Consider the following 21,545-nt stretch of genomic DNA (forward strand, 5'->3'; position numbering starts at 1 on the left):
GAAGGGAATAGGGTTGAAGTTTGCTGCAAATGTATATTTTTGAAGTCAGAATTATTTTTTCATTAAAAAAAATGGAGGCAAAGATGTGTGTTTTTTTGTTGTTGTCCTGTTACGTAGAAAACGGGCATTTTCAGATTTGCTGCTGAACAAACAACCATATGCAACAGAAATCAAGAGTTTTAGTCAGTTAGTTGGCTTTTAAAGCTATGAAAATTATCACTTTGCCATAAAAAGCAGTCATTACTATCATGTGCCCAGATATGTAAAAGCTAGAGTTTTTTCAATCACTGCTGGTATTTTCCACGCACATATGCGTTGCTAGGACTTAAAGGGTTAAACGTTAGAACTACCTTGTGATTACATAAAAGCACATAATTAGCTTTTACTTTACACACAAAAATTGTATCCACAGACTCAACAGTTGGAGCTGACGAACAAAGTTTGCCTCTTGAAGTGAAATTATTAAGACAGAATCCATCAGGAATCGAGTAATTTTAATGTTAGTTGGACAAAAAACGAGTACTAGAGGTTTAAATCATATTGCGTTATTTTCCACCCCTTTCTTAAAAGCTTAAGATGTTTGTAATTATCCGTGATAACACCGACAACAATTTCTTATCAGGGTCTGAGAAAACTGAGAAAATAAATATTAACGTTCACGAGAACCATGAAAACTATAGGTAAAATCTCACGTGTAGCTATTTTGTAAAATCCATTTTAAGCGATGCAGTGGAACTCCGAAACTTTTTTTTCGATGTTTGGTATAAATTTTGTCCAATTAATACTCAAAGTCCTGGCAGATTGCGTCTTAAACTGACTGACGACAATAATGCGATGACTTATGACGTCACATAGCAATACTAAGAAAATTTCTGCAGTTTTTGTGGAGAGTTAAGGAGTTAGGGCGCGTTTTTTACCTACAATTCTGGAATAAGAATGGTTGGTACAGAATTCTAGGAATAGTTTGGATTGCCTGCATTAAAAAATGCACACGAGAAAAAACATTGCGTAATGGTTGCCGGCGAAGAGGCTGCCATTGCAGTCATTGTCGTAGCAATGTTACTACTCAATAAAGAGGAGGAAGGAAGTATATGGAATCTGTAATGTATTTGTCGAATATTCTGGCAGTGATATTCACTAAGGAAAGTAGACACATCCCTCGAATCGCGGGCTATGCCGTCCGCCATCTTCGATTTCATTCTGCCCGTGGAAGCAGAATGGATGGAATGGCGTTCTGTCCATTCCGGAATAGGAATGCGGAAAAGAAAAACGCGCGAATTTCACATTCTGGCCATTCTCATTCCAGAATTATGAATAAAAAAACGCGCCCTTAGTCTTAATGGACGTGTACTATCAGAGATGCATGCTATACATGTACACTAAGTAGAAGTAGCTGGACAAGGAAACTAAACAATTGAAAGCTCAGTACTTAATGAATGCTACAGCAAGAGCCAGCAGCGGGAGGAAAGCAGCGGCGACATAAGAATGTATTTGGTTTCCAGCCCCCTTTGGCTGAGACACGGTCCATTCGATCTGGTGTTCGTCTTTGATGTTTAGTGAGAGATCAGTGATTTTCAAGACCTAAAAGCAAGGTAAGAAGTGTACTAGTTAGTTATATTCACCTTTGTTGGCCGTGCATTAGCGAAATGAAAACGTTTAGATTGGACTAGCCTGCTCACAGTCCTCTATTTTACCGTGAAGCCGCAGAGATCGATCGTTGAGTTCGAGGGGCTGCTATCTTTGTTTCAGAACACGAGCGAAAACTGGGGAGAGTGCAAAATACCTGTGGATAGGGGCGCTGGGTGAACGCTGGGAGATTATAGCGCTCACGTTCAGAAACCAAGATGGCGGCCCGTCGAACTCAACGATCGATCGCTACGACTTCACGGAAAAATAGGGGACTGTAAACAGTCTAAGATTGGACCTAACGACTTAAGAACTAACGTAGTCTATAGACTTAATTAATGTCTACATGGTCCATCGGGGAAACGAATAAGTTTTGTTTCCCAAGAGTCTCGATATTTCCTGATAAGAAGTCAAGCAAAACTTCAGTAATATTAATTGAGTAGTTTCGCGAAGGACCAGTCGTCAAGCGTTTTGATATAGAACAACAAGAAATGAACGAGTATTTAAATATAACGGAACTCCATACGCTGTATCCCGTCCATGCGGGCTACAATTATTGAGTTACATCAAGCGCAGGCTTCATTTGAATTTGGTGATTCCCACGAAACAGCAAAAGATAATGGAGCCCACAAACTCCGATAACAGAACAAAATTGGTTATTAGTTACCTTGGTGTCCTTGTCATAGCTGGCTTTATCCTGCATATCGTCTCCATTTACACTCAAGGAATCGATATTGTCTCCATCAAGTCCGTACACTGCTACCGAGCCCCATTTAGGAAGATCTGCCGACGTGTAACCTTTCTTCGCGATGGAGAATTTCAGCCCAGTCTAAAAGAGATCGAGACAACGTTAAACAGAAATTTTAGCAGCGTTTCTATAAAGCACACCAATGTACTGTCGTGAATTGTAATAAACGTCGTGAATTGTAATACCTGTCGTAAATTGTAATAACAGTTGTCGTGATTTGTAATAGCTGTCGTAAATTGTAATAACAGTTGTCGTAAATTGTAATAATGCACCTATCGCAAATTGTAATAACATGCTGTCGTAATTTGTAATACGCCGAGCTGTCGTAAATTGTAATAGCACATTGCCGTGTTTTGTAATAACCAGTATTATCATATATTATTTTGCCATTTAACTCTGGAAATCTGTTTATCTATTAATTGCAAGCATTTCACAGCGAAGGGAGTCAGTAAGTGGTTCCAGTATTCTTTTTAATAAAAATGTGCATTAGAGTGATTTCATTTAACCCGTGAAACACTATCTACCAGTCAGTGCGCAATAGTCAAAAATATACAAAAGAAAACAATGGAATAAGTGTCTAATAGTATCAAAAAGTGTAATAACTAACGGGTTTAGTGAAATCACTCTATTTTGATTAAAGGAACTATGTCATGGATTTTAGCCAGAATTAGGCATCGGAAATGACCACCAAGTTCGGTAAAATATAATAATAGCCCCTAAAACAGTGAAGGAACATTTCAATAATGTAATCAATAATCTTGTAATCCCCGGTTCAAGACCTGCCTCTGCCACTAGCTGGATTTGTTTTTCGGTTGTCCCGAGTTCAAATCCTCGGCCACGCTTTGTATATAGCCAACTGGTCTGCCCCCTGCCAGTTGGGATTTTTAACCTTGTTATGTTTATTTAAAAATATTTGTTTCCAATGTTTCAGTGGCATGCCTGTAAACTAGCTATCTCGTTGAGATATGAAGCTAAGTGCATGACCACTATAAACATATATTTTGTTATTTTTTTTATTTTTAGCAAATACAAAAGAAGGTACGGATGGCCAAAAGTGATAAAGATTGAATCTGATTGCAATATGGGTTTTTTGAAATATTATTGGGCTGAACAGTTTTCAATAACGCCTGGGAGACAAATTTGGTTGCAATGCAATGAAGCTATGGTTTTGTCATTTGGATGCATAGGAGTAATTGCTTTGCAAACATGAAAGTTTCATAGCAAGTATTTGGCAAAACTTAAAAAATAAACTTAACTCAGCCGTGACACAGTTCCTTTAAAGAAGGTAATATTTGAAATAAAACCCATTATCCACCTTAAAAAATAAAGGCCAGTGACTTGTAAGGGACCGACTAGAGAAATTACAATGAAAACTTTCGTTTCCCTTTATGTGCTTTGCTGCAAATTTGTTCCAGTGAGAAGATTAATAATGTTGGATAGCCCTCAAGACGATATCAAGCAGTAAAATAAAGTTATGCCACGCGTTCTTTAACTGTTATTCCTTATAGATAACGAAAATGAGATTTCTCAATGATTTTTTTCCTAATTCTTATTTCAGGGCTGTAACTAGCAAGTGGCAAGACGAGGCACTTGCCTTGTCTAAATTTTTACCCAAAATTAAAAACAAAATATTTTTCTCAAGAAATAACTCATGAAAAATGTCTCTGAAAGAGATTCATAGCTTCTAGATTTCAAATTTTCTGGAGGGCATGCCCCACAAACCCACTAGCAAGATCTTGCCTCGTTTATGGCAATGGTCTGGTTACGGACCTGCATTTTATAGAATTATTACAAAACACGGCAATTTGTTATTACAATTTACGACAGCTCAGAGTATTACAAATTACGGCAGTGTGTTATTACAATTTGCGATAGGTGCATTATTACAATTTACGACAACTGTTATTACAATTTACGACAGCTATTACAAATCACGACAACTGTTATTACAATTTACGACAGGTATTACAATTCACGACGTTATTACAATTCACGACAGTACACACCAACTTCCCCTTTTTCGGCATTCAGCAAAGCCCAAAATCCCAAAACTAAAAAGATAATAAAACTACCGAATTACAAAAGAAGACAAGTGATCTAAGGTAAAATAAAATTGGAAAAACAATTTTCGCTATTTGAAAAAGTTGTATTGTTTACTCTTTGGATAAAAACGTTATCTGGTGACAATAGACACCCCTTTAGCACTTGCCACCATGGCCCACACAGATCCTTTATCCGAGAAGCGAACGCAGTAGGACGACAATCATCAGTACATCTGAGTTGCTAAATAATGGTGATGGCTCTGATAAATTACTTCAGGACTGAAAGCGTATCGCTTACCTTGGAACCCGAGAACTTTACCAGTAGGTATTTGTCATTTATCACGGTGTCTAACAGACGAAAAGTATCAGTGTTAACCAACATCTATCCACATTTTATATTTCCGTTAAATCTTGTAAAACCTGTTTTATTGCGAGACACGAGGATCAAGACAAATGTCCTCACTGGTGAAGATAACGATGACGCCATTTCGCGCCATTGCACGGCTGCCAAACTTTGCCAAATGCCGAGTGAAAGAGAAGTCAAGTTCAATGAACCCGAATTACAATCGTTCAGAAAAATACAATAATGAAGAAAACTTCGCATGACTAAAAAAAAAAAATCAGAGTTTCTTGCAAAGTAGACCGAAGGAGAGATATTTAAGAAATTCCAGTCGCCGAAGTGCAAGAGCTTACATATTCAAGTTTGTGCTTTCGTCACTTCTGTAGTTTTTGTCTATATATTAAAAGAACACAACACGTTGGCTCAAAGGTAAGGATTTTATGTTCTTGAGGCAAAAACAGTATCTCACGAGTTCGTTGCGCTCACTCGTGAGATAAAATTCATGTCTTCTCGTCACGGTGTAATATCCCCTATGTAATAACAAGAAAAATATAATGATTACTGACCAATGGATTCTCCATCATCCCAGAAGAGCTGGCCTGAAGCTTCCCCATCGTCTCCAAGCGCTATAATCACACCCATCGGCTTCTTTCGACTGCAATAACAGTAAGATTTTACTAGGATATCATAAAAACATTTACGGTGAAATGGAGTTGCTTGGCTCATGTTTTGGTACAAAGAAACAACACCCTTTCCACACACCAACAGGGTCTTCCTGGTCGGTAGAGAACCTTTAGGCTATTAATTATCTTTTCTTTACCTCACGTAGTTGACACATGTATTTCATTTTGATAGCAAGGTATGACGCTCAGCGAAATAGTTACCTGAAAGCAGTGTTGTTGGCGGGTTCCTGGGTTGGGATAATGTGACCGCCTCGTACATGGAGAGGAATGTGGTCAAGAGGAGCGTCTAAAGTCACGTGACCCTTACGTGTGCTCATCTTCTTACCCTGAGAGCAGATCACTGACAGTTAACAATTATCGTACAAAATGACATGATAAAAATAATTTCCTGTAGATATAACGCTAAAAATGAACGTTCTGTTAAACTAGCACTTTGTTTAAAGCCGATCAAAATTGAGATATTTTAAAAATTGCGCAACAAAGCACTTAAAAGGGGATTGAAAGAAGAGCAGAGAATTATCTTTCGCTTTCTAAAACTTTCGAAGGGTACTCGTGTGTGCTAGCTGGCGCTATGTTTTGGTCAGATAGGGCAATCTTCCAATAACAGGACTAGTTTCGTCCACTACAACGTGGAGAGTTAGAATCGCAGAGCGCATAAGATCACACTATGCATGGATTTTGCGCTATAGAAATAATAAAGTTATGTTATGTTAATCGCAGGAAACCTGGAAGCCTGAAAAATTTTTAATGTGCATACCGTGTAATAGTCAAACCACCGGTCGTCAGGGAAGTACGCATTAACAGTCGTCTTGCCCTACAAAATGTCAAGACGTTCACAGTAAATAAAGACCAATTGTACATGCTTACAATGGTAACAATAAGCTCATGCATTCAACTGTTAAAATTTCACCCAACAAGCAAAGCAACAACTAAAACATGTAAATGACACATTCAGCTAGGGATTGAAAATACTTTAGCTGCATAATAAACACAGTGAATACCTAAGTATTGCTTAAAAGCCTTTTGATACCTAAAATTACCCCATCACAAACTCTACCTCAAGTTAACTACTCCAGATTTCGTTATCTCGCATAACTAATACGAGCTGCTTTGCTTGCTCATTTTTTCAGTTATTTTTAATTACCATCTACTTCTTTCCCTTAACGTAGAATTGTTATATTTTCTTCAACTAAAAATATTACTTTATATCGTACCTTATCTAATACAGGTGAAATAAGCAAAGATGCTCCCCAGAGAAACTGCCGGTCAATTTCCAACGTGTTCTTGTCATCCGAGAACCTATCAATAAAAGTATTTGACTGCGGTTACGCAGCGATTTACCCAATCATACTTTTGGATTTTGTCACATGACACCACTTACCATATGGAAAACCGTTTTGTTTTAAATCTCCGTCGATTTACATAGGGAAACATTCAGATGTAGAAGCACTTCTCATCGAGAAAGTCCGAACATTTCCAGCAATAATCTGTAGAAATGACTACAGAACAAATTAACCGAACGCAGTAGTGAAAGAAAACGCCTGGCGTCAGTTCAGGCTTTGAACTGGCTATCCGGGAAGGTCGCCTCAAATTTGTACTTGATGGTGACTTTCGGAAGTATTTTAAAAATCCTTCTTGGTCATATTCACGCATTCCTTTTACTAGCGGGTGGTACAAAGTGTTTTCATGGCAGCCATGTTGGAAGAGTCAAACAACAAGATTTTGCATAAAAAAGTTAATGATTTTTTTTCCCAAAGGAAGAACAATTTATTGTTTTACTCCTCCAATATGGCCGCCAATAACACACTCTATTCACCAACTTGATAATTCAGGATGGCGGGTATTTACGTACGTCCAGCACGTAAAAAAGAAACCTTTTTTTACTTTTTACGCGACAGTGAAAATTTGCTTACGTATCTTTTTTACGCACGTTTTACGTACGTAAATATTTACGCGTCAGTGGAAATTCACCTTTATTGACTACTGTGTGAGAAGTGATTCAAGAAAAGGTTCACTTACTCATGCATAACAGGTCGTACCACTGTTGAGCCATCTATTTGCGCCTCATAAAACAACGTGTACAGGAATGGCAGCAACTTGTAACGTGTCTGTAATGCTTTACGCGCCTTGTTGGCAAAGTCTTCGTCAAAGGCCGTGGGGTCTTGCGCCTGACAAGGGAATAGAAAAAGATTTCGCATGTCAACAATCATCGAATAAATTAACAAAGAAATGAAGAAAATAAATATAAAAAGATAATGATGACAATCGAACCTCTGACGTAAAACGAACGCGAAAACCTTAGAAAGGACGTTCTGAAAACAGAATTTCCTCCTACCTTCCACCACGCAACGATTTATAAGTTGTGTCAGCCTCCCCCCCCCCTCCCCCACATACACACATTATGCCCCCGCCAGTGTTCCCAGGGTATTAGCCATGTAAATGTTCATAATTCCAGGCAACTCTAGAACAGAGAAACTAGAGAACTCAATACGGCTTAAGAATTACCGCGTTTCCAAATCCATTGTGATTTCGGAAGAAAGGATAAAATGCTCCAAGTTGAGTCCATCGAAGGCACATTTCACTGGTCGGATGGTCAAAGAAACCGCAAACATCTGCTCCAATCTTTAAAAGAAAAATAAATACACATTATTAGACGAGTGTAAATTACAAAACAATGAAACTTAGCTATAGCGAATACTATGAGATACTTAGAGACAAAATAATAAGGAGACGAAGAGGCCTTGAGCAGCAAGAAATTCCCAAAGACCCAAAACTAGAAAGATGAAAGGACAATTGCAATTCTATTTATTTAAAAAAAAGACAACACCAAAGGGTTACTCACGTAAGGAATGCCAAAAAGGTTGAACTCGAGCATACCTGAATACAACGTGAGAAAATATTAGAAGTAAGACCATACTAGTTATGCAACGCTTTCGAGTGGTATACTATGGAATATCCCACGAGTCACTTGTATTTTCTCGGTATACACACGAGCCTTTAGGCGAGTGTGTATAGGAAGAAAATACAAGTGACAAGTGGGATATTCCATAGTATACCACGAGAAAGTGTTGTGTAACTATTTTATACCATGCCATAGAAAATACGCTTACTAAATTTCGTCGAGAATACAATCGCAGCGCACGATGGGAAGGTTGGGTTGAATACCGTCGAATATACAACGGCTTTCCTGTATTCTGATTGGCTGTATTTTCTATGGCATGGTATAAAAGGAATTACAGGACAAACAGAAGGTTTGTGAAAATTAAAATAGTTTATGTAGTGACATAAATGCGTTTACCAATGATTGACGGGTGAAGCTGGTCCCATGATGCCTTGTTGTCTCCCAGCCAATGCCCAGCATACTTTCCACTGCTGGCAAAAGTTGATCTTGAAATCACGAGACTCCTTTTCCCTGTGCTTTGCCTTGCAGCACTGAAACAAATTTAAAAACAACAGTCATACAAATGCTGGGTGCAGATAATTTTTATTGCAAGGTGGTAGAAAAAACAAGGGATTCTAAATGCTAGGGCAGTAACTAATAATTATGGGGTGTGGGGTGTGGGGTTGGGTTAGAATACTAACTAGGTTCTATCTTAATCCTCTGGGTAAAATTGTACGGGAGAACAGGGCTTAATAAAGTAGACTTATGGAGAGGGTTAAGAATTTCTGCTGTCTAATATTTCTAAAACAATGTCGTGTACTACAGTACACGCTTATCAAAATTGTGAGGTTCATTTGATTGGATGTTTTCCAGGGTTCTTTCGTCACGTCATCGTAAGTTTAATGTTTACTGAAAGCCCATAGTCAAAACAATAGGAGCTGATGATTACCTTAAATTTATTTCTTATATTCAAAGAGTTGTGATGCTTTCATTCTCCTTATTTCCAAATGTTTATTGGTTTTGTTCTGACTGAACCTTCCTGTGTCAAGACTATGGTCCAACTACCGTTTGTTAAGATTTTACAACAGTTCATTATTAACTTACTCCAGTGTGACCAATGTCTGACTCCAGCCGTACAAGCTGTGAACATCATAGTGTAGATTGCCGAATTGTTTTGCATTCATACACACGGTCTTATCCGCCATGATGCTTCCAACAATCCCTGAGAGAGCAAACAAACACCGGCAGTTATTTGATAACAAACTCCACAACCTTGCTATGCATGGTGTAATAGGCCATTTTCGAGTTGTCCTTTGCCTCTGTTTCAAAACTGACGAGATTACGTGCGAAACCATTCAAATGAAAACGAGTTCGTTTGCATGAAAATGGACCTGTAAGTGGAACTCATTTTCATTTGAATGGTTTCACACGTAATCTCGTTTTGAAACAGAGGCAAAGGGTAACTCGGAAATGGCCTATTAGCAGTGAACTTCAAATTCGCATTTGATGGGTATGAAGAAACACGTTTACTCACTCGGCTTGTATGGAGGATAGTCCCATTTGTTGTTGCTGCATCCACTGACACTCCCAGGAACAAAGTTGGCAGGCTCGTTCATGTCCTAAAAAATTCAACACCAAAAAGGTGCGACGTCATTGACTACTGACAGCGATATTTGGTTGAGTGGGCAGTAGCTAGTGCTTTCTCTTTTTTGTATTTTTGTCTGGCAAAATGATAAACTCAAACCTTTTAAAAAAACAACTGGGAGCTGTATTGAGCGTATTAGCTATATCACAGGCATCCTACACACAATTCAGGTCCTGTCGTAATGTTTCTGATCTGCGGAAAAATAATAGTACGACTCCAAACGATGGGACTATAGGCTCCACGGCGAAAATTTTAGGGCTCCCGCGATCCGGCTACTCGACCTCCACCCCCATTTTTTTTTATCGTTTTTGGCGACACAAAAATATCATGAAAATCATTACGAAAAATAGGAAACAATTGAGATTAAAAAAGAACAACAAAAGCCACTGCACGGAAAGGAGTTTTTAGATATCCTTGCTCTTCTCGTTGTCTTTACTCAATTAACAATACTTGGAGCAAGAAGTTTGAATTCGAATTCTTAACACAGCCTGAATTGCCCTGAAAAGACTGAAAACAGGTTTTAGCAAGTATACAAACTTACGATCCATAATCCGTCAAATTCAATGATCTTGTGAAAGTCCTTGATGAGATCTATCCAATATTTACTGATGTTTGGGTGGAAATAGTCTGGAAATGTGGCGTATTGACGGTACAGCTAAAAACAAAATTAGAGATAAAACATTACGCTTGAATACAGCGATAAAGTTATCTTTTTCTTTTTTTAGGTAGTAATATAGGCAGTTTATTCAAATCCATCAAAATTACCAACCCTTGTTATTTCATCCCAAGGCAAGCTTTTGTTCACTATGACATTTTCTAGTGTCGGCCACACCTGTAATAAACCAGTTAAAATGACTATGTGAATGAAAAAAACGCGACAAACAGTATAGCCCCTTTCATTCTCTTCTCAGAATATAATTCTTAATAATTTTACGTATATATATATGCATGTACCTTTCCAAACAGGTTCTCATTGTTAGCAGAGTCGCCATCTTTGATGAACACATTCAGTTCGTTTCCCCAGTCGTAAGGACGATAATTAGTGTCATTGGCTCCGATAGCAGGGTCCTAAATGAAGAATGTTGATACTGCATGTTAGCTGGGTGAAATATTATCCATGAATACATGAAGTATCGTATTTTCTCGATTAAACACCCCCCGGCGTTTGTTTCAAACTTGGCCTGGTGGACCCGTCGTTTATTTGACTCCTGCAGATTATTAAGCGTGATGTTCATCAAGCAAGGGTTTTTATTCATTATTCGTTTGACAAACATGTTTATGTCTATTGTACCTACAGCTTATTATACACCCAATAAATACCTGAGTGGCCTGTTTTCAACTTCACCTTAGAGACCCGGCGTTTATTCAGTGCCCCCCGCGTCTAACTGAGAAAATACGGTATGCAGCTTATGTGACACGTTGAGTAAGATCACTTACCAGTATTATGATGTAACGCAAGCCGTCTTTTTTGATGGAGCGAACAAACTCTGGCAAGCCTTTGAAGTTGACAGGATCATAAGTAAAGTCTTTCTGTCGGATCATGTAGTCGATATCGCCAAACTGCACATCCTAATCGATAACAAATCAATAAAAAAAGGAATCATTACAGGTTAGAACATAAATTTATAAGGAAGAGGCGCGTAAGAAGTTTTATTTCAATGATATTTGTTATCACAATCAAATTTCTGAAGAATGGACTTATCCAACTTTGGACACCAAAAACGTTGTTTTTTTGCATTACACAAAAGAAAAACAAAAATCGAAAGGTTGTAGAACATTAAAATGAAATGAAGCCTAACCCATATTAAATAGATATTCTGCTATTTCCAACAATTCCAATTCGACCTGGATAAAAAACCCCGCATAAAAAATCAACAAGAGCTGACGTGGTTTCCTCTCGAAATATAACAATTTATTTACAACGTTACCGAGAACGGAATATTTGAGAAATTTAATGCCTCCGCTATGTTTGTGTGGAAGAGATATTTTTTGCATTTCTTAAAATAAAACAAAAGTATGGAAACTGCTTTCTTTTAGAGTCACTTAAGGAGGCCCGATGTAGTTTTTTTAGACTAAGGGTGGTTGTTTTGAAAATTAAAATTACCTTGGAAGCCAATGTGCGATTTTTGCCAAAATACACCATAATGATCAAATGTGACCAAATTTTAATTTTTTACCCGTCACTTAGTCACAACGGTTACCATAGCAACGATTGACGTTTTCTTTTGTTCTCAAACAAGCTTGATTTTCTCGAAATCTAGACTGACACTTGGTGTTTATTTTTTGATATGTTAAAGTTTAGTAGATTGACTAACTGTTGACGAAATTTTAGAAAAATCTGTAAGAGCGTTTTCAAGTAAGTCAAGAATGAAATTTTCAGAAAAACACCGTTTTAATATAAATTAGGCGCCTTAAAATTGTTTCGTATTATCTGAGCACAGTTTCTCTCACTGAAATATAAATACTTACACCATCAAAGACCATTAACTAAAAGCGAAAGACTTTTTGCTTTAATTTGTTTAAATATATCGACTGCCGATTGTAAGAAATTATAAGAAAATACCAAAAACTTCATTCTTGATTTACTCTAAAACGCTCTTACAGATTTTCCTAAAATTTTGAGCACAGATAGTAAATCTACTGTACTTGAACATATCAAAAAATGAATACCAAGTGTCAGTCTAGATTTCGAGAAAACCGAGCTTGTTTGAGAACAAAAGAAAACGTCAATGGTTGCTATGGTAACCTTTGTGACAAAGTGACGAGTAAAAAATTAAAATTTGGTCATATTTGATCATTATGGTGTATTTTGGCAAGAATCGAACATTGGCTTCCTAGATAATTTTAATTTTCAAAACAACCACCCTTCGGCTAAAAAAAATACATCGAGCCTCCTTAAGCATTGATCGTCCAGGCGTTTGGTTAGCAGGGAGCTGGGTGGATAACTGTAAATGATAACCCTTCAAGTGGTCGAACGCCTGGAACTCACGACTAAATTGAATAGAGTGTCATTAAAAGCATATTCCGGGAGAGGAATCGTCAGGTATAAAGCACATAAAAATTTACCAATATGCCGACGACCTTCACAGAATTGGCGAGTCTAATCACAATTATTTAAAAGTTAGCTGTAAACGTTTTTGGGGTCTACGTTACTAAAACTTTTAAAAATAAACTCTTCATTTTAAAGCTGTTACAATAATGAACACCAATCAGAACGGAACGACTCTCTCATTGAAAATTCAAGGAAACATTTCCCGTCCAGATATAGAACCCAAGTCGCTATGGAAACAAATAGGGCAGTAACACACCTGTGGAAGATCGTATTTGCGCATGTTCTTCACCAGGTCCTTCACCGTCTCAATCTTGTTATATCCCCAACGAGATAGCTGGAATCCCAACGACCAATATGGCGGCAGAAATGTACGACCAATAGCCTGAAAAATTACGGAAAACGAAGCATATCCACGAATGATCCATTAGAGTAACTTCATGACAGCTGTCACGAAATTTATTGTATAAAACAGAAGTAATCAAAGAACCAATTTCGTTACCCCAAAACAGCGGTCAGTAAACGCAACGGCTCTGGGCGATTGAAAATCCGGAACCGTTTTGACTGCGCGATGGAATGAACAAGTTTTCAACAGCCAATCAGATTTGGCCGTCGTTTTGGCGGGCTTTCATTTTAGCTTAGAGGCTTCAATCCTTGGTGCTGATCAAAAGGATCGCGGCCTCTGAGGACGTTACTGTCATAAAACATAAGTTAAAATTTCAATAATGTGGCCAATGCGATTTTATTGCGAGTCCCATCCTCACGTTGGGCGTTTTTATGAATTTGTTTAATTTGTTCTGCGTCAATTACAGCCTTCAGAAATACTAAAGAGATTAGCAGCGCCCCATATTTCCCAGTCATAATCACTTCGTTATATTGGCGTTCCCATGATTCACATGTTGCTAATGTACAATTCAATACCTCAGTATACTGTTTGACGACGTCTTCAGGGGAAGGGCCAAGGAAAATGTAGAAATCAAGAATTCCACCGATTGTGCGATATGTTATGGCTGGCTTTGGTTGCAGGGCGACATCTATTAAAAAAAAGACAAATGTGAGTATTATTATTTCTTATAAGGAGCGATATGATTCCCACCAACGTAACAAAAATAGGTCACCAAGGGTGACATGAGTCTAATGCCGTATGGCATAGTGATACAGATTGCGCGGTTTTCGTAAGCCGGTTAAAATTGGTTAGAGGTTTGTGTTCGGGAGTTTAATTTAAAATGCTTATAGCAAGCTAGGGGCATCGTGGATGATTATGGATGAAAACGAAACAGTCACAAATGTTATATGCTTCACAAAATTTAAAGTATGAACAGGAGTTGATGTTACTTCTTCCGTATTGTCCGTAAAAGCAGAAACGATTAAACATTTGGACAAGATTGCGTGACGATTTACAAAAAGCATGTTCATTACAACAAGGGTTGAAGAACTTCACATCGTTTTCTTTCAGATTTTTCACCATTTTGATGATGACTCTTGAAACAGATTTTGCAATAAAAGCACTTGAAATAGTGACTGTTACTCCATTGTACTGTAAGCACTTAGTGACAGATTTTCCTAAAAACGGGTGTAAATGCTCACGTCAATATAATGATGACCTTTTGAACGCTGGAAACTAGGCAATTATGATCGAGCTACCATACACAGGAGCGAAGACTGTTTATCATGATGTACAAATTTCGCGAATCATCACTTCCATATCAATGTAACCATTTTATGATTTTTCTAGCTGTAAGAAGAACTTAAGATCTCTGAGAGTCGTAAAAGCATGAAATTCGATTTCAGTGTATGGCAAAGGCCGGGACAGTGTAATACTGCAAAGCGGCCAAACAAACGCATTTTGATTTAGTCGCGTAACTTGATTTACATTTATCCATGTACATCTTTTATTTTTGAAGGTTTTTGTTTGCACTGTAAAGAAAAAATTGGTCAAAATTCGAATGACTTAAATACAAAATACGAGGTAAAGTTTTCTATTTTTTAAAACAAAATAAATATTTGGTCGCATTGTGTAAATAAACGCGAGTCGCCGTCGAAATATTTTTTCTCAAAGACGTCTTGCTTTTTAAGCAAGACGAAAACACAAGTGCTTAACTGAACTGAAAACGAAGATTTATTTTCACAAAAAGCTTACAAATGTCTTAACTGGAAAATTATTTCGTCCTGTTCAAGTGTTGAATAATCGTGACTTGAGAAAGAACTTTTAATTATGCGTGGGAACACGTGTCGCTGATTGGCTGTTTTTAATTGAAACTAATCGTGCGTGTCCGTACGGAGTCCGTTCTTGCAGCTGATCATTGTTTTCTACATTACAGCGAACGATTATCGATCCCGAACCATTCCCTTGGGATTGCTAACAGCTTTTTTCATATAACAAAGAGTCTAATGCGCATGCGCAAAGCGCACGCAAGCATTAGACTCAAAAAACGGTTGTGCTATCCTCTCGCTATGAGGCCGAACGGTGAGGTGAGACTGAATGGGTCAATAATAGTTAATAGAAAGGAAATGGGTATTAAGCTTGACAAAGTACTTTGCTCCGTGTTTTGTTCGCTTTCTTTGGCCTTGATCGTGCAATAGTTTGTACCCGGTCGTGGAGCTCCCAACGTAAGGTGGCCCGCGGGTATTTATGAGGCTGACAGTTCCCTTTTTTAAGCGCGTTTAAAAACGGGAAAACGTGAAGCGATTGCTTAGATTTTTGAGAATCTGAGAAAATAATGCTTAAATTATATAAAATGATAAATTTTATGGCGATCAAACGCAATTTGTTAAAGTTATGAGCGATTTTTGGAAGCCTTCGTTTTTAATAAAATGCGATTATTTTGAAAATGCCACGGTGAATTTTTTCTGTAATTACCTCAAAACGCTGCCAAACAGTTGAAGTTTACTCACAACAACTTACAGGAAAATCCGCTCCGTAGATTTCCTGAACGAGCGACATCTTTATTTTACCTTTAAAAACTGTTGCGTTATGCGTCTGACTTGACCTTCGCATAAATTTGATACTTATACTAACCCAGTACCAGCCAGTTTTGAGTCTGATGTCACCTTAATCTTGTGTGTAAAAGTTAAAAAGATCGTGTATATACATCAAATGTTAGCAGTCAATAAAGATGGATGGTTTTCAGTCGAATTTTTGAAAATATCAAACAAATGACGTTATTTAGATTTGCGGAAAATTTGTCGATTTGTTTTTCATTATTTTAAAGCTGCAGCTAGAACAGGATATTGCAAAGATTTGTGCCGAATTTCAGCGTGTTCCTATCATACGGTTTGAAGAATTTCGGTCGCAAAGTCGGGTACATTTGCTTTCCAAGTTCTAATCGCTTTGTAAACCTCGCATTTCGAATGGAATTATTCTGTTGTTGTTTGAAGAGAGGTGTTACTTCCAAATTCCGCACGATCTTCTACCGTCAGGAAATACATGTGCAGGAAGGTATTTGTCATTTTAGTAGAAACTATTTCAGGCTGTGTTATTTCCAAGTGGCAGAAGATCGTGCGGAATTTGAAAGCAACGCCTCTCTTCGAAAACAACAGTATAATTTCATTCCAAATGCGGGGTTTACAAAGCGACCAAATCTTGGAAAGTAAATGTACCTGACTTTCCGACCGAAATTCTTCAAACCGTATGATAGGAACACGCTGAAACTCGGCACAAATCTTTGCAATATCCTGTTCTAGCTGCAGCTTTAAAAAAATGAAAAACAAATCGACAAATTTTCCGCAATTCTAAATAACGTCGTTTGTTTGATATTTTCAAAAATTCGACTGAAAACCATCCATCTTTATTGACTGCTAACATTTGATGTATATACACGATCTTTTTAACTTTTACACACAAGATTAAGGTGACATCAGACTCAAAACTAGCTGGTACTGGGTTAGTATAAGTATCAAATTTATGCGACGGTCAAGTCAGACGCATAACACAACAGTTTTTAAAGGCAAAATAAAGATGTCGCTCGTTCAGGAAATCTACGGAGCGGATTTTCCTGTAAGTTGTTGTGAGTAAACTTCAACTGTTTGGCAGCGTTTTGGGGTAATTACAGAAAAATTCACCGTGGCATTTTCAAAATAATCGCATTTTATTAAAAACGAAGGCTTCCAAAAATCGCTCATAACTTTAACAAATTGCGTTTGATCGCCATAAAATTTATCATTTTATATAATTTAAGCATTATTTTCTCAGATTCTCAAAAATCTAAGCAATCGCTTCACGTTTTCCCGTTTTAAAACGCGCTTAAAAAAGGGAACTGTCAGCCTCATAAATACCCGCGGGCCACCTTAAAAGATAAATTAAGTGTTGCTGTGTAGCACTTTGGCTTTTAATTTGTGTAAATAATGTGTTCAAAAAGGGTTTTTCCCAAAACGTCTCTCTGTTTCTCAAGAACTATAAAGAATGTTTTGAACACATTATTTACACGAATAAATCTTTGCATGTTTGTTTGCTCCCTTTAAGTTTACCAGGCTTCATTTCCCATTAGTTACTATGCTCTGATTGGTTAGAATCTTAGAAATACAGATTAAATTTGTATTTTTGTTATCCAACTAATAGACTATGCACTTCCACCTACCCATCGCGTTACTGTTCATTAGAAAAACTCCATGAGCTTTGCCATCGTTCTCCATACAAGTGTAGAAAGGATGGTGACCATACAAATTCCCGCCATTCTGCAAACGTTGAAGAATTAAAGGGACTGTGTCACGGAATTTTTTAGTCACATTTATGCACGAGAAATGGCCATCAAATTCGGTGAAATATAAAAATAACGGTTTTTAAAACAGTGAAGGAACATTTCAATAACTTAGCAAACACAAGAGAAGGCACGGATTGTCAAACGTGAAGAAGGTTGAAATGGATTGCGATATGGGTTTTTGAAATACTTTTGGGTTGAACAGTTTTCAAACGGCAATCTCGTTTGCTTGTAACTTTAAATTATAACGCCCGGGAGACATGTTTTGTTGTAATGAAGCTATGGTTTTGTCATTTAGATCCATAGAAGTATTTATTTTGCAAATGTTAAGTTTCATAGTGAGTATTTGGCCAAAATTCAGTTATAAAAAGCGTCAAGTTTTTAATCTAACAGATTCCCGCCAAAGTTACTCACAAATGGAAACTGGTCTCTTGTGAAGATCGGTAGCACCTCCCAAGCGGACAGGTTATGTTTAAACGACCTATGCTCCTGTTCACCAAAACCGTACACAAATGACGAGGGAGGCTGGTTCGAGATCTGTATGAACTGGTCTTCAAATATGAACGGACCAACAGACGAGTCCCATCTGTAAATTAAAAGCAGTGATGTGTCAGTTGCCTTAGCCGAGGGAGAGCCCTCTACTAAAAGGGGACACCTAACTAAAAAGAATTGCAAAAAATAAGCATTTTAAAAAATTGGTCTATTTACACATAAAATACTCAAACATTACACTACTAAATGACTAGTTTCATTAAAAAAACATGGCATGAGGCGAGAAAACAGCAAAGCATTCACTTGAGAAAGAAGTACTCGTTTCTATGTATATTGCATGCGATGGTGTACTGAGTGAAATTTGGTAAGAAACGTTTAAGTTTAGCCGACCTTACAGGTCGATTACCACCAAAAAAACTAATTATTCTGTTAGCGTACAGTAACGCATTCTTTAAGAGTGAAAATAAATTCTTGTCTACGTAACACGCCGATAACAGTCCTTCTCAAAACTTCCTTTCACTTGAAAGATCATACAAATCATAATCAAGTAAATTTGTAACTCTACTTACAACACAGCTCCGTTATCTTTTCGCAGTATTTTTAAGGAGAAAGGATTCTTTTGGAACTCAGTCTTGTACTTTGGGTTCGAAGCCTTTGACGTCGCCTTTGGCATGGGTACTGGTACCTCGTATCTCTTATTTTTGGAGTCGTACAGCTACGGAAAGAAAACGAACAAGTTGATTTCTTAAGGTGAAAAAAGTCTCATTTCTACTCACAGTATTAAAACGATAGCTTTCTCGCTAAGTAACAAAAGGGCGAAGGGTATGACGTCATAAAGTCCAAAATGGCGTCGCACGTGAGGTAAATCCCAAAATAACAATCATTTGGTTAACACTAATATAACAGATATGGCTGAATTTCTACCAATTTAACGTCATTTTGGTCCAACAGTGAGAGTTTACAAACACGATGTGTCGTGAGATCCTCATCATTGTAAACCCAAAAGTCGGTTTGTTTAAATATCACTAATTTTGACAATAATTAGCAGAATTCCATGCTATCTTATTGTATCTTTTGCTTTATTATCGCTTTGAATAATAATAAAGTATTTATCCATTACCTTAAATCTGACGCGGTCGTTTGTCTGAAATTCGACGTCAAGTGTGAGGACATTTATATCATGCCCATATATGGTAATACCAACAGAGCGTCGTTTTAGTGTCGCTTGGTAACCAAGCTGTGTTTCTCGCACATCTCCATCAATCTGGTATCCACCACCATATGACTTTGGAAAAAAGCACCAAGGAACGCCCTGAAAATTAAAAATTATTATGTTATTTTACAGTTACAGTATGACTGCAGCTACCGCACTTTCGTACTTGAAGATGGTTTGCATGTGACGTCACGATACGTCTGATATTGCTTCGGTAAGAATTTTCGTCTGGCTACGGCTCTGCACACTTGCTCTTATAAAGGCTGAATTCATCTTTCCAGGTTCGCAATCAACTGATCTGCTGTAATTATTCTGGAGGGGAGGGTCGCTGGAATGAATGGGGTAACTCACGGTTTGTTGCATTGACAAGAGCGACTTTTCGCATAGCTATGACATCTGGACTCATATGAGAACACTAATTCAGACTACAAGCAGTTCATCATTTCTCTTCGAGCGCAAAAACCGGGTCGAGACGCGCAAAACTACTCCCCTTTCTGGCTCGACTAACTAGGGTAAGGTCGGGTAAGGGAGTCAAGGAACACTGCACAAAGCCTAACACGAGGGGCCAAAGTACGAAATAAAATTGAAGAACGCCCACACAACGCTTGTGATTCGTTTAACCTCCCATCAAGGCATGTCATTTATCGAGGTCACTACAGCCCCGAAGGATTAACCAAATCGCTTCCAAATTGAAATTGACGATGAAATCGACACAAGACAAGTCAGATAAATTCCTATTATAATGATAGATAACTCCTTGACAGTATTCTGACAGGCTCAACAATCGATGAAATTTACCTTCTTCATAAGCCCGCCCAAGATTAAACAAGAAAGCCATGTAATGTATAATTGACAGCTAAACAGTGCACTGTTTATCGAAAACGTAAACATGGCTGAAAAGAATTCACAAAATGCATACTGCAGTGCTGGGTTACTATTACAACCAACTCGCCTACCCCTGAAAAGAATAAAATACTGAAATAAAACGCAATTGGATTTAAAGCAAAAACATTTCCGGTATGTCCACTGATCGTCTTAAAACTCAAAAACAACAGAGAAGTATTTTTCTTTTTGTACACTATTAAGTTTCTTTAATTTATGCATTCTGGGCTCCATAGAAGCAGTCACGATAACCTCGTAAAATGCAAATCCCGGAAATTTAGGCGTTTGTATATATGTGAAAGAGCTCAAAGAGGGAACTGGACTACTTGCAATCTACGTCTGCCCTCATCTATGCTGTTATATCTTGGCAGTGCTAACTAATAGACATTTTCTTCGTGTAATTGTACACTATTAAGTTTCTTTAATTTATGATTCTGGGCTCCATAGGTCGTACCTGTAAAATAGCCCCGGAAAATAGGTTTTTATATAATTAAAGCGCTCAAAGGGGAAGTGTAATTTTGTCTTTTTTTTGAAGAAAAATTTTTGATTGTATCGATTTAGTTATTTTTAATACTAGCTACCTTTGTGCGTGATTCCTCCCATGTGCATCCTCGAGACTCACAAAGAGTCTGGTTTCCACCTTCTGGGTAGCAGTCGATTTTGTCCTGATCTGTGACATGATCAGCAATGGCTGGGGCCAGTAGAAAAACACTTAGAAAAACGAGCAATAGAGGTTGTTTGTGGAAGGACGCCATTGTCATATGGAACCAGCTGCCAGCAGCGTCGTGAAAGCTGATATTCAAATACAGTACAGATAGACTGACAAGATTGACTGATAAATTGCTTAGTATTTTGTTATGCGTCACGCAAGAATCTGCTTCAGCCGCAAAAAGGAGTTAGTATAAACAGGGCTCCGAGCCCCATAAACAGGCGAACCAGGACTCCCAAGAGCCCCCCAAATGGGGCTTTGCCGGACTTCATGGCAAAAGTTTTTAGGCCTCGGACTATTAATTAGCGATCGAGTTAAAGCATACTGATGGCTTCGCAATACGTTTCATGCCCAAGCAATGAATTCACCTTTTATAAAATAGACTGACAGTACAATCCGTAATCTTTTAAGCAGCTATGACACAGCTTAAAAAAGCTTAAAAAGAAGTTAAAGAAAACCTTTTCCAGCTTTAACTAAAATTAGCCTGTCATATAATCTGAATATATAGATATCCGAAATTTCTGACATAAAGTAGTTT

General features: G+C 37.8%; 1 protein-coding gene across 1 annotated transcript in view; it reads right to left on the reverse strand.

Moving 5' to 3' along the window:
• Positions 1–21,109, reverse strand: part of LOC144641152 (maltase-glucoamylase-like) — a 21,862-nt gene extending 753 nt beyond the window's left edge. The window contains exons 1-24 of the mRNA XM_078500200.1: positions 20,880–21,109; positions 19,324–19,515; positions 18,773–18,918; positions 18,126–18,297; positions 17,592–17,688; positions 13,936–14,048; positions 13,274–13,399; positions 11,403–11,534; positions 10,920–11,033; positions 10,735–10,797; positions 10,507–10,620; positions 9,855–9,939; positions 9,425–9,542; positions 8,738–8,871; positions 8,282–8,316; positions 7,945–8,061; positions 7,459–7,607; positions 6,654–6,738; positions 6,197–6,253; positions 5,641–5,765; positions 5,323–5,411; positions 4,715–4,764; positions 2,294–2,455; positions 340–1,581 (exon numbers count right to left, since the gene is read on the reverse strand). Of these exons, the coding sequence (XP_078356326.1) occupies positions 1,423–1,581; positions 2,294–2,455; positions 4,715–4,764; positions 5,323–5,411; positions 5,641–5,765; positions 6,197–6,253; positions 6,654–6,738; positions 7,459–7,607; positions 7,945–8,061; positions 8,282–8,316; positions 8,738–8,871; positions 9,425–9,542; positions 9,855–9,939; positions 10,507–10,620; positions 10,735–10,797; positions 10,920–11,033; positions 11,403–11,534; positions 13,274–13,399; positions 13,936–14,048; positions 17,592–17,688; positions 18,126–18,297; positions 18,773–18,918; positions 19,324–19,515; positions 20,880–21,059 (2,814 nt within the window). The 5' untranslated portion in view covers positions 21,060–21,109 and the 3' untranslated portion in view covers positions 340–1,422. The remainder of the gene's footprint in view (positions 1–339; positions 1,582–2,293; positions 2,456–4,714; positions 4,765–5,322; positions 5,412–5,640; positions 5,766–6,196; positions 6,254–6,653; positions 6,739–7,458; positions 7,608–7,944; positions 8,062–8,281; positions 8,317–8,737; positions 8,872–9,424; positions 9,543–9,854; positions 9,940–10,506; positions 10,621–10,734; positions 10,798–10,919; positions 11,034–11,402; positions 11,535–13,273; positions 13,400–13,935; positions 14,049–17,591; positions 17,689–18,125; positions 18,298–18,772; positions 18,919–19,323; positions 19,516–20,879) is intronic.
• Positions 21,110–21,545: the final 436 nt, after the last annotated feature.

The sequence above is a fragment of the Oculina patagonica genome, chromosome 2, assembly GCF_052425735.1.
Source record: "Oculina patagonica isolate OP01 chromosome 2, crgOcupat, whole genome shotgun sequence".
NCBI lineage: Eukaryota > Metazoa > Cnidaria > Anthozoa > Scleractinia > Oculinidae > Oculina > Oculina patagonica.